General features: G+C 47.4%; 1 protein-coding gene and 1 long non-coding RNA gene across 2 annotated transcripts in view; one reads left to right on the top strand and one right to left on the bottom strand.

The window, feature by feature from the left end:
- The window catches only part of Cdh1 (cadherin 1), a 66625-nt gene extending 50399 nt beyond the window's left edge, over window positions 1-16226 (bottom strand). Inside the window, exons 1-2 of the mRNA XM_034522336.2 lie at window positions 15839-16226; window positions 14969-15089 (exon numbers count right to left, since the gene is read on the bottom strand). Coding sequence (XP_034378227.1) covers window positions 14969-15089; window positions 15839-15886 — 169 coding nt within the window. The 5' untranslated portion in view covers window positions 15887-16226. The remainder of the gene's footprint in view (window positions 1-14968; window positions 15090-15838) is intronic.
- LOC143434973 (uncharacterized) lies at window positions 14966-15990 on the top strand. Its single transcript, XR_013104888.1, has 2 exons — window positions 14966-15105; window positions 15329-15990. It is a non-coding gene; the product is annotated as an uncharacterized LOC143434973 (long non-coding RNA).
- Window positions 16227-17908: the final 1682 nt, after the last annotated feature.

The following is a 17908-nucleotide window of genomic DNA, read 5'->3' as shown; positions in this document are numbered from 1 at the left end:
TGACAGAACTGTCCCAGGCCTGTTGGAAAGCAGTTTTCTATTCTTCTTCTTCTTTTTTTTTTTTTTTTTTTTTTTTTGGTTTTTTTGGAGACAGGGTTTTTCTGTGTAGCCCTGGCTGTCCTGGAACTCACTCTGTAGACCAGGTTGGCCTCGAACTCAGAAATCTGCCTGCCTCTGCCTCCCAAGTGCTGGGATTAAAGGCGTGTGCCACCACTACCCGGCCAGTTTTCTATTCTTATTTATAGAAAACTCCATTTAAAAGATGAAATGGAAAAAAACAAACAAACCAGGAAGGTATCCACTAGAGTCACATGGAGTTGGTTACAGAGGCCACTGAGTCAGGGAAGGAAGGAGCTTGAGACTGGAAGTTTCCTTATCTCTGATCATTATTTAGATTTTAGTGGAGAGGCTCCCCTCCCTCAGACTTACAGAGTTTGTTTAAGATTCAGAAAACATCTGAAAAAAACAAAATAGTTGCTCATGTAAAGCTTCTGTGATGGTGAGGTGAACATGCTCTCTCTCTGTCCTAACCATCGACATCTTCCCGTCCATTTCTACTGTCATCCTCCAACTGTCCGAGGTTACTCAGAGTTAACTGCCTTGCCCTTCACCTCCCACTGAGGTGATTACGACAAACTCAGGGTGGTAATTAGGAAAAGAAAAAAAAAAATAGTGATTAAAAGGAGGAGCCGGAGAGAGCGGAAGCACTGCTCACTTCTACCTCCGGGTGGCCAGATTTCAAGGGGGGGGTGCAAGGGGGCCAGTAATGTCCCCTTGTTTCAGGTTTCATCAGGGGGCAGGAGCTTGAGGCTCTAAGTATCCAGAGGACCAGAGATAGGAAGGGACTGCATGGGAGGACCCCAGGCTCCTTCATGGGAGCCTGAAAGTGAACAGTTTCAGACAGGCACTGCTGAGTGCAGGGAGGGCAAATGTAGCCATGGTTGAGTACTTTTACTAAGCAGATCTTGCCGGGAACCCTGGGTTGGCAAGCAGCTTTTACAAACTTCCACTTTATCATTTGGAGATGGAATTGTCTATATAGTAACTACTTTAAAGTTGGTGCAAAGATTAAAAATCAAAATCACACATCAACAGCTAGTTCAGTATACAATCAACACACACCATGAACACTGTAGCTATTGTTTGGTGAAATGAGTTCTGACCCCTGGCTAGCTCCTCTGCATTCCCCCAAACTTGCTAATTATGTACACTAAAGAACTAGAAGGGGCTGGAGAGACGGGACAGTGGTTAAGAGCACATACTGTTTTTGCAGAGGGCCCCAGTTCGATTCCCAGAACTACCCGAGAAGGCTCACAACCTCCTGAAAGTCCAGCTGGTGGATCTGGGGGTATCAGATGCCAGTAGCCTCCTCGTGCACCTGCACTTGGGTGTTTAGAGCACTCCCATTCTTCAGTTAAAAGGACAATCGAAGAGGAGAAATGGAGAAATCATAACTAACCTGCAGAACTGAGAGAAAACCGATACAGACATACAAGGAAGTTTCTAAATCAGATTCCTGGTCGTGACAACCATTAGAATATGGCTGCCAAAACCACAGGACAAAGCACCCTATACTTGTAATGCCAGTGCTTCTGGGGACATGGGGATCCAATCCGGAGGAGGCCAATCTGGGCTACGCAGTCATTCTAAGGCCTCCCTGGGCTATAGAGACCCTGTCTCAAAAAAACCCAAAGCCCTCCTCCACACGCTCAAGCACCAGGCACTGAAAGCAGAGGTGAATGAATGTTACCTCACTGGCTCCCTATCCCCTTTCATGAGTAAAGGGACAGAGGGACTGAGGTTAAGCAATTTGCTGAGGTTCAATGGCAAGGAGGGCTGCCGTCCAGGCCGCCCAGGCCCTCTCCTCCCTCCTGGCTGACTGTCACTCTATGTTCCTGCTGTAATTTCACTAACTGAAGAAAGAGCAAACAAACACTCAGGAGTCATCTTGACATCTGTTGATTAACTTGGTGATCTGGTCCCTAGAATTTTTTTTTCTTTTAAGGCAGGGTCTCAGCCGGGCAGTGGTGGTGCATGCCTTTAATCCCAGCACTCAGGAGGCAGAGGCAGGTGGATTCCTGAGTTCGAGGCCAGCCTGGTTTACAGAGTGAGTTCCAGGACAGTCAGGGCTACACAGAGAAACCCTGTCTGGGGGGAGGACAGGGTCTCAATTTCCTTCCCAGGTTTTATGGACTCCTATTCTTCAAGTGAAGAATCAGCAACAGGAGGAGGAAAAGGAGAGAAATCACAACTGACTCCAGAAGAAAAACCAGCTGAGGTAGCGACGACAAGGAAGTTTCAAAACCAAAGACTCCAATCTGAGCCCAGAGACTGTGAGGTGCACAAAGGGGGGGGGGGGGTGTGCTCCTTCCCTCTTCTTCACTGTGAGACAGTCTTCTAATGTTGCCCAGACTCACCCTAAACTTCCAGGCTAGATCCTCCTGCCTCAGTCTCCCCAATGGCTGGGATAACAGATGGATGTAGATAGAGGGTTTCCCTTCAGATGTCGATTAGAAAGAAATATACCCTGTTTATTTTATGGACTTTCTCCACAGGTTAAGTCACGATGTCCAGCCTGGGAGCTGGGTAGTCATGAAACTGGTTATGTGAACATCACCAAGAAGCTACTAAACAAGCCATTTCTGCAAAACTCCTGAGCAGGAAGCCAGGAAAGGGGGCCAGTAACATGCAGAGTGAGGGACCTTGGAACAATCAATCCTAAATGAAGTATCTCTACCAAATCCCTCCCCCTAGGGAGGCCCAGGGAGCCCAGCAAAGGGGATTGGAGGACATCAAGAAAACACAGTTTGACCATCGCATGCATGAACTCAGAGACTGAGGCAGCTTGCAAAGGGTCTGCACCAAATGGGGTCCTAGAGCTGAGAGAAGCTGACACACATTCCCATCCCTAACCCAGAAGCTCTCTCCAACTGATAACCACTTGCAAATGAAAACTTAATTCTAAGTGTGTTTCAATGGAGAAATAAGTGACTGTTAAGGGTAGGACCCACACCTACCAGTAAATGGCCAATACAAAACAAACTCAACAGCATCTCTGGAAGTTGTCTCATGTTGTGCCAGGCCATTTGTTTCTAATCTTACAGGTCATTTACATATATTATGGCTTCCGGTTTTAATTTTTATGGAACTCCTGTGTGCAAACGTGTGTCTCTGTGTCTGTGTCCTTTGAGCTTTCTCTCTGGCTTTTTCCCTTTGTTTGTTCTGTCCAGATTTGTTTTCACCTTGTGATTCCTCTTTTAGATTCATTTTCTAAGGAGAGAGACGGCTTGAAAGGGTGTAGATCCAGATGGGTGATGTCACGGTTGATTCAATCTTTGAAAGAGAAACCTTCCCAGGTGAGGCCTCTCTATGACTCAGGACCCTGCCCCACCTGTTAAAGTACCCAAGTATGTCCCACTCCTGACTCAGTGAAAGACAGGAGAGCCACAACTTTCCCACAAACAAGTTGGTCAGCTTGTTCCCTTTTCAAACACTCCCACATGGTCATTGTGAGGAATCTGTGGGGGAGGAGGTCTGCAGTCTGAAGTCTTGTTGGCTTCTACATTTCCACATCAGCAGCAGGTCACCAGGGCAGCGCCCAAGAGGTTGTGATAGAAATGGACAATCTCTCCCGATTGCCATGAGAAAGAACTTTGGGGAACAAGACTAGAGCCATTTTCCTTAGGCAACAAGCCAAGAGGTGGGGTGGCTGAGAAAGAGCATTCAATTCTCGTTTGAATCTGATACCGTTTGAAAGCCGCCAGCGCTGTTCCCAGCCCTCAGGCTTGTTCAGTGAATGCTACTAATAAGTGCTTGAAAGTGTGGGAGGTCAGCACCCACAGGACCCAATCTAACTTTATGCAAGGCCCAATGGTTTCAATGTTTTTAAACCCATACTGGGTTTAAACCTATGGCCCAGATGGGTGTTGGTGGCGTCCACCTTTAAACCCAGGAGCTCCAGAGGTAGAGGCAGGTATATCTCTAAGTTTGAGGTCAGCCTGGTCTACAACATAAGTTCCAGGACAGCCAGGGCTATACAGAAAAATCCTTACCTCAGAAAATGGACAAATGGATGGGTGGGTGGATAGATGGATGGATGGATAGGTGGAGAGGCAAGCCTGGAGCCCATGTATCTTAGGCAAGCACTTTAATACTGAGCTATTTTACAACAATTTTTTTGCTTTTTATTTATGTTTTACTTTTATTCCTGGGTGTGTGTAAGTGGTGGTTATGTATCACTAATCTCAGCACTTGGAAGGCAGAAGCTAGAAAACCTCTGTGAGTTCCAGGGCAACATGGTCTACATAGCCAGGTCCAGGCTGTATGACCTTGTCTCAGAAAGAAGTACTGTCCTGTATTTCGATTTGGCACCTCTACCCATGAAACAGAGTGGTGCATCTTCCACAAGGATGTAGAACTAGTACTCTCAATGAATACTGATAGATCAACTGGACGGGTCTTAGCCCCAAGAGCTGGTATCTGATGGGGGTAGCTTTGTATTTTTGTCTTTGCGCTTTCTACATCTCTCTTCCAAGCTCCTTCCAAGATGCTCGCACCTGCCAAGAACTAGAAGGTCTTGAACAATTAATGGGCTGCAGAATGAAGGTGAGAGGGCAGAGCTGAGAGAGCCTGCTTCAGGGACGTGCTGCCTGACAACGGAAAGGCAAACTGGTGTCCGGTGTTCCTTGAGATTTCCATCTGGTGCTTCCTTACACCCAGAAGTGCGAGACCCAAGAGACTCATCTGACCTTTAGACTCTGGGCAGCAAACTTCTTTGTAACAAGACAATTAGCTAAGGTTACACTGTAGCTGTGCAGGGCTCAGAGAAACCAGGGGGTGCCAAGAAGAAACACAGGGCCTGAGAACATAGCATCCCTTCCTCCTCATGGGCTCAAACTCCAACAGCCCATTCGTTATATCTTTGTTTGCTAGGGGTGTGTGTGTGTGTGTGTGTGTGTGAGAGAGAGAGAGAGAGAGAGAGAGAGAGAGAGAGAGAGAGAGAGAGAGAGAGAGAGATACAGGAGCATGGTCCACATTCAGAAGCCACAGGATAACTGAGTTGTGGAAAAAGCAAACTCAGGATGCCAAGAGGTGCAATATTTACCTTTACGCTGAGCCACGTCCCTGGACCCCATTTTATCTTAGAAAAAAAACAAACAAAAAACAAACAAACAAAAACACAGCATGGCTTCTAAAAAGAATTGTACAGAGCCAGATATATCTTCTGAACCTCTTGATCCCCCATTCACTCATTCAACAGATGAGGTCTAAGAACTTGTGATGGCCTAGCCTCTGTTCTGCATGGAAGACAGCTCAAGAACCAACACAGAACGCCCTGACCTCCTAGAATTTGTGTTTTTATGGAAAGACGACTATGAACTGAGGAAATACACAAACCACATGACAGGTTCAATGGTAGAAAGTGCCAGAATGGGGATGTGTCTCATCCCCACTAAAACCACCCAAAAAACGGAGGGGCTGTAAAATAAAACAAAGGAGTCCTCATGGGATGGGCAACATTTTAGCAAAGCTTGAAGGACACAGCTGAGTGATACTGACATCACAAATGAGTGATACACAGAGTGTGATTATACACACCTGAGATGCTACAGGAAGGAGTATTAGTTCATAACCAGCCTCAGCCTGAGCTACCATGGTATTCTGAGTACAATCAGGAAACAAAGCATCTGAACAAAGTACATGTGGGGAGTGGGGAAAAATGAAGACCCAAGCCACCTGTCCCTGGTGGGAGGAGGGCCCCAACCCAGAGCCTTGGAAGTCACTGGCAGAATTTTTATCTGGTGTAAAACAGGAAATCCCAGGCAATTTTAAACAGGATTAATATTTCCTAATTTAATTTTTAAAGGAAATTACCACTCTGGCCAGGCATAGTAGCACATGCCTTTAATCTCAGTACTTGAGAGGCAGGGACAAGTGGATATGCCTCTCTGAATTTGAAGCCAGCCACTTTTACACAGTGAGTTCCAGGCCAGCCAGCCAAAGCTACATAATGAGACCCTGTCTCATTTAAAGATAAAAAAAAACAAAAAAAAACAAAAAAAAAACAACACTCTGACCACTGGATGGAGAAAAGGTGACGTTGGGAAAAGGGAGGGGGCAGGGAAGAGAACCAGCAAGAAACTGCTGAAGGCTCTCCTTTGGAAACAGATGGATCTGCATGCCAAACCACAGAAACAGGTGTTAGTTTAGTCTTGAACTTGTCCAGGTAAAATAAATCTAAAACACTTTCGGCTTCTTACAAGCTCTCCTAATTACAAAGCTAAGTAATTATTATCTAGGACTAGGCCAATTATCCCACAGGGGCCTGTGCTGGTCGCCATTTATGAGTTTGTTCATAGGGAACAGGTTCATCTTCAGGTATACCACATTAGGTCCTAGTGGTAGCATGTACACACTGTCCCCTCCCGCCCTCACATCTCCCACATCTGTCTGGCTTATGTGCCCGAAGCAAGTCCTGGTTGGAACATAACTTGTTAGAGGTGTGGACCGTTTTCCTTCCCACCCCTCCATGCCAGAACGACGATCTCCCCTTCCTCCCCCAAGAGGACCAAGAAAATTGGGGGGAAAAAAAATGGGGTTGTTCGGCTAGCTTGTGGAGGCTGAGACAGGCCTGTAGCTCAGGCCCACCATCAAGTGGGCTGATGCAGGAGGCTGCAGAGCAAACTCAAAACCAGCCTGGGAAACAGTGAGACCCTGTCTCAAATTAAGTTTTTAAAAAGCAAAAGAATAGCCGGGCAGTGGTGGCGCACGCCTTTAATCCCAGCACTTGGGAAGCAGAGGCAAGCGGATTTCTGAGTTCGAGGCCAGCCTGGTCTACAGAGTGAGTTCCAGGACAGCCAGAAGTACACAGAGAAACCCAGTCTCGGAAAAACCAAAAAAACTAAAAAACAAAAAAGCAAAAGAATAGAGATGTATCTCAAGGGCAGAGGGCCTCGGAGTTAGGTCTCCTAGGGGTTAGACTCCTCTGCATAGCAATAAAGGGAAAGGCTGTGAAAACAGCCCCAAGCAGAGGCAAAAGTGAAAAGGCCCTCTCAAAGGCAAATGACTGGATTTTAACACCACAAAATCAATGAGATTGAGGCACAAAGATGTCTTTCCAGGCAGGAGGAGGAAATCCCTTGTCTCAGGAAAGGAAGTAGGTTCCAAGGCCCTCAGGAAGGGAAATGGGCTCCATGGAGTGGGTAGAAGAAAACTGGGTAAGATTTCTTTTTCTGCTTTTCCTCAATGCTAGGAATCAAAACCAGGGCCTCACTCATGACCACAGAGCCACACCCCAAGACTATTTCTGCCTTTTTTCCACGGAAGATCTTGAGAAGGCTACCCAAAGGAAATCTGTGCGGAGGAAACTCTGGGTGAGGAGACAGGGTGAAGAGGAAGTCTCAGTGCCAGCCATACATAAACATTTGTTCATACTGAGTTCAAGGCCAGCCTGGTCTACAGAGCATGTTCCAGGACAGCCAGAGAAAACCCGTCTGCAAAACCTGGGAGGTGGGGTGGGGGAATGGAAAGAGAAAACCTTCACCAGTGGATAAAAAGGTCTAAAGTCCTAGGGGAGACTCTTTACTGTGCCTGGCCACACCCTCTTCCGTACCAAGGCCCAGCAGGTTAAACTGATCATTCCTGCCGGCCCCTCCTCTCAAATGCCCTGCAGAAGTCTCTCTCTGTAAGCAGAAATTTTTCTGAACCTCCCTGAGGATAGAGGCTGGATCTCTGATACACTGGCTACATTTCTGGGTCCTCTAGCACCACTGACCAAGGGTGCTCTTGGATCCTGGGCCTCAGGGTAGGTAGCCAGATGTCCACACCCTCCCTGGCTGGCACCAGGTGTTTACTCATCAAACACCTGTGACCTAACTCCTGTTCTGTCAGGAAGATGAATGTGTGTCCATCAGTGTGGTATCGGGGGGCCTTTAAAATCCTAGCGCTTGGAAGGCAGAAACAAGCACATCTTTTTGAGTTTGAGGTCCAGTAATGTGTAGGAGGGCAAATCTGTATTTGTGAATGGCCCCAGATGACTCAATTCTTGTCCATGGGGGGTGAACCAGTCTCAAGCGCTGGATCAGAAGGGATTTTGCAATGGGTCAACAGATAGGTATCCTTAAGCATGTGTATTATGAAATAGTTCTAGAAAAACTGAGGTTTTTGGAACAACAAATTGGAGGCCATCCTGAATTCCCAACCCCCAGCTACTCTGGACCCTACTTCCAACCCGGTTTGAACCCTTTCTAAGGCACAGCAAGCCCACTGCAGCCCACTCCCAGCACTGTAAGGAAGAAAATGCCCTTGGACTTCCTTTTCTAACAAAGGCAAGCTCCTGGTCAACCGATTTCAAAGCAGTGTTTGCTTAGTGCAGAAGCCAGGGAATGAGGAAACTGGTTTGGCTGGTTTGCTGGGCAGGAGATTAGGGGAACTTTCAACCAACTTTAGAACCAAGCATATAATGGAAAGGGAAAGTCTTAAATTGAGGGCCCTGCAGGGGGTCCTATACTAAGTATTCACTGAGCATTTGATTCAAGCCCCTAGGATATATATGCATATGGTTATATCCACTTTACAGATGGGAAAACTAAGGCTTAGAGAAGACAGTCTTGGCAAGAGTCCCTCTAAGCCAGGGTGTTGGGTGGTGCACACTGGTTATTCCAACACTTAGGAGGTGTAAGCAAGAAGACCCAACATTCTAAGCCAGTGCCACATGAGTTCCAAGCCAGCTCGTAAGCAGGGGCCAGTACAGAGTGGTGAATGCCTATGTATCAACACCCTGACAAGAGGCAGGTAGATCTCTGACCAACGGCCTAGGGAGCTCTGGGCCAGCCCAGGCTACATAGTGAGTCTCAAAAAATACAATTTTAATCGACTGAAGAAAATCACTTAAAAAAAAAAAAAAAAAAAGGACTAATTGTTCATTTCCGGATCCAGGTTTTTGATGCGTCCCTTCTGTGGCCTCAGAAGCTCTCAGAGAGAAGTGCTTGGTTTACCATATCTCCAAGGATGAGCCTAGGGCCAGGCTCAGCTTCCAGGGACACTCCTGGGCAGAGAGCCTTCACAAGTACATTTAGAGATTCCAGCCGATCTACTGAGCCCTGCTCACTTACCTGCCAGGCCAGGGCTGCTCTGGGGACACAGAATGGAACCTGAGAGGCCAGAAACACTGAGTTGAGGTAGCAAAGATTGATTCATGCATCCATTCATTTGCTCAAAACAAGATTTGCAGGCCTATTGGGTGCCTAAGAAATTATTACTTACTTTTTTTCTTCTGTTTCCCCCTCTTACTTAAACAAGATCTCGGTATGTAGCCCTAGCTTGTCTGAAGCCACTACAGAATCAGATTGTCCTTGAACGTCGAACAATCTTACTGTCTTATATTCCACCATGATCAGCTTTTGTAAAAGCCTCCATCCCCAAAGGCAGGGTTCCACAGGTAGCCCAGGCTAGCCTCACACTTGAGATCCTCCTGCCTCAGCCTTTGAAGCAATGGGATACAGGTGTGGACCACCACACCTGGCTTCATTTAGTGATTCTTGGTAAATTTCTGAAGCAATTTAGAGACAGGAAGCAGAAAAAAGACTTGAGACCAACCTCAACAGACTGGACTGTTTATTTCAAACAGTGCTCCCATAGGGGAGGGGTGTCTGTGAAAGGTGAAGGGGCACTTGAGGCTTATAGAGGTGGTTTTGGGGAACACAACTGCTAAGGCTCTGTACAACCTGCAGTTTCTCCTTCCTGGAGTTGTTTATCCAGACAAGGCTGTTAGATCTTTACAAAGGGTCTTGCCCTGGCTATCAGGATGTGGGTCCTAGAGGGAAGCTGAGTTTGGTAACAGCAGTGATGGGGGAGGGGCCAGAGTTTCACTATAGGACCTTGGTCGGGGTGTGGCGGAGTTCAAGACTTTCTTTCCTTTAATTTTCCTTTGAAACAGGGTCTCACTATATAGGACTACGGAGCCTCGAACTTCCTGTATAGATCAGGCTGTCCTTGAACTCTGCCTTCTGAGTGCTAGGATTAAATGTATGCACCACCATACTTTAAAAGAAACAAAGAGTACTTCTAGTGTGTACGCTCAGGTATTCGTATGGAGGTTAGAGAAAAACCCTTGGAAATCCTTTCTTTTCTACCATGTGGGTCCTGTGGACCAAATTCAGGTCTTCAGGCCTGGTGGCAGGTGCTACAGGATTTCTCTGTGTACCCGACTGTCTTTGAATTCAGAGATCTGCCTGGCTCTGTCTCCTGAGTGCGGCACCACACCCAACTCACTGGCCCTTCTTACGCCTGCTTTCTTTACATTCATGCATTCCTCCCCGTCCCATATTTGTGTTCAGCCATATAAGTTTTATTCATTGCTTTAGCCCCATAGTCTAGCCTAGTGCTGGCTTTAAACAGTAACCCAATAAGGACAGCCAGAAGCCCATACTCCAGCTAGCACCAGATATTTACAAATCAAATATGCATTAATGCATAGAACACAACAAATATATATGATTTTTCACACTCAACAAATGGGTAAACTGAGTCTCACGGTAGTAAACTGACTTATTTATATAGTCGCATTGGTAACAGCTACTGAAGGTCCACCTGAGCCTTTCTATACGTTCCCAATGACCTGCTATCCCGATTTCATTCTTCTCCTAGGAAAACTTTATGCCCCGAAAAAGAGATCAGGGCGAGGCAGAATAAAACCCCAAATGGCTGAGTCTGGACTATGATGGGTGTCTCTTGCTGATTTTAGAGGTTTGGCAGCTTCTGGGAGATTTCAAGAGCTGATTGTCTCCACACCTGGCTTATCTAGGGCTGCTCTTGGAAGGGAGTGTGTAACAGATACCAAGGTGAGCACTTCAGCCAATCAAAAGCCCCAGAGAGTAAACAGGGATTTCCATATCCACCTGGCAGAGAGGGCAGCACTGAAGCTGAGGCAGCTTTCCTTAAATGGCCTGGCTTAGCCTGTGACCTCACCACCTACACAAAGGCAAGGACAGAGTGGCAGCCACTAGTCTCCTTCCTGGGGTGGCCCACAGGAGCCCTAGTCACCAGCATGAGTAATTAGGGAAAGTTCCGGAAGCTGGGGGTGGGAGGTGGGTATCTGGTGATGTAAGGTGATCCTAGAGCAGGTTTCCATGTTTGCTTTTCTCACTGTCCACGGCAGCTTTCAGCACATCCTTCAGAATGGAGAAGAAATGGGTGTATTTAGTCCTCACAGGTGGCTGCCTGGGAACTAGGTCAGCCCATCAAATAACCAAAGCCCAGGCCCAAAAAATAGGCCCGTCTGTCCTACAAACATGGTAAAGCTGTGGAAGCTATCAATTAAGGACTTATCAGCACTCTACGTGGTTGTAACTTCATGTATTAACCTAGTAGCCCTGAGAGGCAAAAGCTACATAGTAGCCCAGATCCCTGAAAAGCTTGTGCTTTAAAAAGAAAAGGGGGGGAGGGGCGGAAATAATCAACAACTCTAAAAAAGCAGCTTAAACTGGACAACTGGACTTGGTGAGTGTTGTTGGGAATCCCAGCCCAGCATTCAGGGAGCTGAGACAGGAGGATCACCACGAGTTCAAGGCTAATCTGTGCTATACTGTGAGTTCCATACTAGCCTAGGTTAGACCCTTTCACAATAAACCACAGAGTGCTTCACTCCGAAGCACATAAACTATATAATGGGACAGAGATTAGCATAGCCCCTGAAAAAGTATGACACACATACATACATACATACATACATACATACATATTAAAGCAAAACGAAACACAAAATCAGCTTTAAACAAACAACAAGAACAAGCATGGTGGTACACACTTGTACCCTGGCCCCGGAAAAATGGGAGCAGAAAGATCACAAATTCAACATCCTCTACTAGAGAGTTGCAGGCCAGCTTGAGCTACCTGGGACTCTGTCTCAAAAAAAAAAAAAAAAAAAAAAAAACAAGAAATAGAAACACAACAGCCAAAACTGGTGTCTGCCCAGCACTCAGGAAGCAGAAGCAGAGGGATCTCTGTGAGTTCAAGGGCAGCCTGCTCTACAATAGTGAATTCCAAGCCAGCTAAGGCTACATAGTGAGATCCTGTCTCAAAAACAAACAAAAACAAAAATAGAACAAATAAACAAATCAACTTAACTAATAGGCTTAGATAGTAGAGGGTTTGGAGGTTTTGGTATTGAAGACTCTGCCACTTTAGAAGCCAATCTACAGGCCAGCTCACGGGGCATAGGAATGACGTTAACAAAGCACATCAAAGCCTATGTGTGACCTTTTAGCCACCATCAGATTCTCAGGAGCCTGCATAGTGGAGCCTGGAGCCAAGGTCACAATCCTCTGTTTCCTCAGGAGGTCCAAAAAGAGTGTCTCCACCTTCCTAAATAAAGGCAATTCTTTTACACGAAGCAGTTTCTGGGGTGCAGTGTGTAGTTTCTGGAAAGACACCTCTGATCTAGCGCAATCCCACACTCTACTGGTGCAATTAGCCCCCTGGTGAGTAATGGTGGACCCTCAGACATAGAAGGAACTGGAACCAGCCATGGGAAGCATGGAATCTTGTGGAATGCTAAGTGGAAGCTGCTTCTCCCACCCAAACCACCGGCGGGGGCGGGGCGCTCTACCTCCCTCTGGGCATGCTCTCAGCGGGGGTGGGGGCGCTCTACCTCCCTCTGGGCATGCGCTTTTTTTTTTTTTTTTTTTTTTTTTGGTTTTTCGAGACAGGGTTTCTCTGTGTAGCCCTGGCTGTCCTGGAACTCATTCTGTAGACCAGGCTGGCCTCGTACTCAGAAATCCACCTGCCTCTGCCTCCCAAGTGCTTTCCTCTTTTTCTTTCTCGGTTTTTTGGGTTTTTTTGTTTGTTTGTTTGTTTGTTTGTTTTTAAAGCTTTAAAAGGTCTCATCTCACTATGTAGCCCAAGTTGGTCTATAACTCTCTACATAGACGAGGCTGACCTCAAACCCACAACTTTTTAGCAATCCTCTTGCCTCAGCCTCCCACTACCACAGGGGCAGCTCACACCGTTCACTTCCGGAGTACTGGTCACAGGTGTGAACTACCACACCAAGCAGCAGCACACACCTTCTTTTTTTTTTTTTTGTCTACTCTCTCTTTGAGAGAAAAGGAAACCAAAAAGAGGAGGGCCAGTGGTAGATGCTTCTGGCTCCTGAGTTCCTTGAGGATTGGACTAGTGTCCACCCTCCAGAACTTCTCATTTTTACTTTAGGTAAATGACGAACTCGCCTCGCGGGCCAAGAGTGAACAGGTGGTACTATCAGTTTGAAGTGATCTTGTCACTGATACACAGTGGTGTGAGTGACTGACACTAGCGCTTAGAGGTGCAAATGAAAGCCAGGTCAACAAGGTGACCCTGCGATCCCTGCGCTCCGGGGTCTGAAGCAGGAGAATCAAAGTGTGAATTTCAGAGCAGCCCATGTCACACAGGAAGATCATGTCTCAAAAACAAACCAACCCAACCAATGCACTGATGGTAAAGTGCCTGGCTACCATGTAACAGGCCGTAGGTCTCATCCTCAGCACTGCTAACAAAGACTGTCCTAAGGCACAACTAGGTATCATCCAGCCACCAGCACTTGCATTGGGATCCCTAATATATACGCACCCCTATTTCCAAGCCTGCCCAGCTCAACACTGAGTGACGTCTACTTATTCTCAGACACTCTCTGCCATCCTTGGAAACATTCTAGGCCGCTCATCCCTCACTAACCCATGCCAAAGTGCCACTGAAGGGCATCCTGAAATACTCTTAGCCACCTACCAGAGGCTCAATTTAGTCCTTGGGCGGGAATCAAGTGGAGACTGGCTGAAGGATCCCTGACCTCCAACCTCTGCGCCACAGGACCTAAACCCATAGAAAACTCCACAAAACCAGTCAGGTCTCAGAAAAGCAAATAAGACTAACCAGTAGAGCTGCTATTTCTCTGTAAAATGCACCACCAAACCTAGGCCCAACTTCCAAAGCTCACAACAAAGTTGTAGGCACCATCATGATTGCTGTAGATTTTTCAGGTGGCTTATGACTGGACAAACAAACTTAGTCAAAGTATTCCCTGAAAGGGATTGTACATGACTTCTCCTTTTAAAATTATTTTTTGTTTATCATACTTTGGGGATCAACTAAACTCATGAGAGAGGAAGAGGTCATTTTGGTGCAAAAGAAGCACCTGGAGCCGGGCAGTGGTGGCGCACGCCTTTAATCCCAGCACTTGGGAGACAGAGGCAGGCAGATCCCTGTGAGTTCGAGGCCAGCCTGGTCTATACAGTGTGAGTTCCAGGACAGCCAGGCTTACACAGAGAAACCCTGTCTCGAAAAACCAAAAAAAAAAAAAAAAAAAAAAAAAAAAAAAAAAAAAACTGGACCTCTTGCCTTGCTCCTAGCCATGCCCAAGAGTTAAAGAAAATCTAGATTATCACACAATAATACCTGAATATATATTGAGTGCTTGAATTTATGAGTCAGAGCTACATTTTTTTCTTAAAGAAAGTAAAAAACAACAACAACAAAAAAATAAAGCTATTCCTTGGGAAAGCAATACCTGTATCAAGTATTTTTATCTTTATGAACAAAAAACACAAGTCATTACGAGCGGGTTCCTCTGTGACTATACCTAAATAGTGGGAGTCAAATCCCGGTTCAAATGCCTGCCCTGCTGACCCCGTGAAGTCACTCTTTGAGCCTGCAATTGCTCATCATGAAATGGAAATATGTCCAGCTGGTCCTACCCAGCAGGTTTGGCGGTCTGAAATGATAGACCGGCTCCAGTAATCAGTTGGAGACATACTGATGACCTCTAAATACCCTTGGCCCATTTCTGCCCTGTATAAATAGCAGAGCCAGACATATCTAACCTTGATCAACCACAATCGATAAGTAGACTCCCAAATCTGTGTAAATCCTAAAGGATTCTTGGCGCCTTCCCTACCCAACCCCACTCGGCTGAGTAACACCAGCGGAGTTCCCTTACCTTTGCCCAGGACGTGGCCTCTCTCCAGGTGCCTCTCCGGCACCAGGAAGGTGTAGACCTCGGAACTGAAGCCGGGACGGCAGGGCTCTGGCTCCGACTTCTGGCAAAGCCATGAGGAGACCTGGGGTGGAGGAAAGGTAAGCAAACTGGTGACTTGATGGGGGTTGCCAGCAGCCCACACCGAAACCAAGAGTAACCCTTCCCTCGCCTGCGGCGCCGGGATTTGTGGGAGGACCCCCCTCGGGGCACACTGGAATGCAATCCTCTCATCCCGAAACCAGCCGCCAAACTCCACGAGCCTTTGGGGGAGGGGACATCTGGGGCCACCACCTGGCAACTAAGTCCACCTTTCTCTCCTAGCTCCATTTGCATCTCACTGGAGACTCCTTTATTCTTCCGGACACCACTTTCCTTAGACCGCGAACGGTCTCCACCAACACCCTCTGACTCCTCTCTCTAAGCAGAGAGCCCATCCCCAATCTACCGTCCCTCCCTTACATGGCAGGTGCTTTTATGGTACAAAAATCCCTTTCCTTATCTCGGATCGTCGGCGCTACTTCTGCCCCACCTTCTACAGGCAGGTCCCCATCCTGCCCCACGCCTCCACTGTCCTTCTCAAACAGCGACCCAGCCCGGGGTCCCGGGAGCCCGCAGCGTGGCGCGCCCCCACCTGGGTACCTGCGCGAGAGACGGCCACTCCACGCTCACTCCCACCCACTCCACAGCACTCAGCCCCGCAGCGCGGAACCTCCAAGGCGATCTGACCCTCTGGACCCTAACTTTCTTGAAAGGAGTGAAGGGGGACCGCAGCAGGCATAAAAACACAGCGAAGCGGGTCATGGGGCCCCCGAGTCAGGACCCTCCACATACCTGCAACAGGAGCAGGAGCGCGGAGAAGCTGCGGCACCGGGCTCCCATGGCTGGCCGGGCGGACGCCGAGCAAACACTGAGCTCGGGTGCGGTCGGGCAGGGCCGGGTTAGGCCGGGCTGGAGTCGAGCAGAAGTTGCTGAGAACTCAGTAGTGCGCCGCGGCTCCCACGCCAGTGAGCGGGGCAGAGGCTGCGGCCGCCAGGTGAGCCCGCAGGCACCGCCCCCGGCGCCGCTGATTGGCTGGAGATGCACCTGCAGGTGGCAGCCAAGGAACCACACGGCCCTCAACTTCCTCCACCCATGTCTGTAGTTAATGGCATGGGGCTGAGCTTAGGAGACTTCCTCGCTTCCTAGTCGAATCCTAGCCTAGCCGTTTGTTCGAATCCTAGCCTAGCCGTGCTCTGGCCCACTGAGACTTGGAGTTACAAAGTTACCCTTCATCTAGGTTTCCGTTTTGTTTCGTATCTCTTTATTTTGTTTGGATGGGTTTGTTTGGTTTGGTTTACATTAAAATCTTAAGGATTTTAAATGACATTTTAATGTGTGTGTGTGTGTGTGTGATCGCGCGCGCGTGCGCGCGCGATCGTGTGCTCGCAAGCCCACGTGCCACAGACCGAGTGTGGAGAGAAGATGACAGCCTGCCAGAGTCAATTCTCTTCTTCCACCAAGAATGTCCTGGGATTGAATTGCCTTTATTGGCCTTTACTGACTGAGCTATCCCTCCGGCAGTTTTATTTTGTTTGGTAGCTTTTTTAGTTTGTTTGTTTTCCAGCCTAAGTGAGCCTGGAATTGTCTTAGCCTCAGCCATCCTCCTGTTTCAGCCTCCCAAATAACTGGGATTGCACAAGTGGGACAACAGACCAGACTAATCATCTAATTTTCTAACACCTGTCCGCCTCCCTTTTGAGGCATAGTCTTGCTACTATGTAGCCCAGCATGGCTTTGAACTCACTATTGTCCAGTCTCTAGCCTCTTCACTTCTGGGAGGGAGCTATAGGTACCCAATACCTTACGGACCCACTAAAATCTGTTCTCTTCAGTTCAGTCCTCAGGTTAGTGAGTCAGGGAGGAAGTCAATGGATTAGAGTCCCCTGGAAGAGGAATTACAGGCACTTTCAGCTGCTGAGTGGAAACTGAACTCTGGAAGAAGAGCAAGTCCTCCTAACTCCTGAGCCACCTCCCCAGTCCTTTGTTTGTCTGGTTCTTGTTCCTTGTTTATTTGAGAGAGGGTCTCTGTATGTAGCCCTGGATGTCCTGGAACTCACTATGTAGACCAGTCTGGCCTTGAACTCACAGAGGTCCAACTACCGTTACCTCCCAAGTGATACCATTAAAGGCATGCACCACTACTACTGGCTCAGGTTTATCTAGTTTTTGAGACAAGTTCCTCCTCCTAAGTTGCCCAGACTGCCTTTGACCTTAGGATCCTCTTACATCAATATCCTAGATGCAGTATGCATTGCCATATCCATCAGTTTTTTGTTTTTTTTGTTTTTTTTTTTTTTTTTTAATTTAAAATTTTGGGGGGTTGGGGATTTAGCTCAGTGGTAGAGCGCTTGCCTACCAAGCACAAGGCCCTGGGTTCGGTCCTCAGCTCTAAAAAAAAAAAAAAAAAATTATTTACATTGGTGTTTTTCCTCCATGCCTCCATGTATGTCTATGTGAGGGTATCAGATTGCCTAGAACTGGAATTACAGACAGCTGTAAACTACTATGTGCTGGGATTTGAACCCAGGTCCTTTGAAAGAGCAGCCAGTGCCTTTCCTGCCCTCATCAGTTTGTTTGGTTTTTTTTATATAATTTATTATGTTTGTTTATGTGCATTGGTATGAGGGTGTCAGGTCTCTTGGAACTGGAATTACAGCCAGTTGTAAACTGCCATATGGGTGCTGGGATTTGAACCAGGTTCCTTTGGAAGGGCAGCCCCTGCTCTCAACCAGTGAGCCATCTCTCCAGGCCTCTTCCATCAGTTTGGTTTTGGTTTTGGTTTTGGTTTTTTAATGCTGAGCCTGAAGAGATGTCACTCAAATCTGTTACCTACCTACAACTTGATATCATGTAACAAGTCAG

This window comes from Arvicanthis niloticus, chromosome 18, assembly GCF_011762505.2.
Source record: "Arvicanthis niloticus isolate mArvNil1 chromosome 18, mArvNil1.pat.X, whole genome shotgun sequence".
NCBI lineage: Eukaryota > Metazoa > Chordata > Mammalia > Rodentia > Muridae > Arvicanthis > Arvicanthis niloticus.
This window is presented reverse-complemented; position numbering and strand designations above follow the sequence as displayed.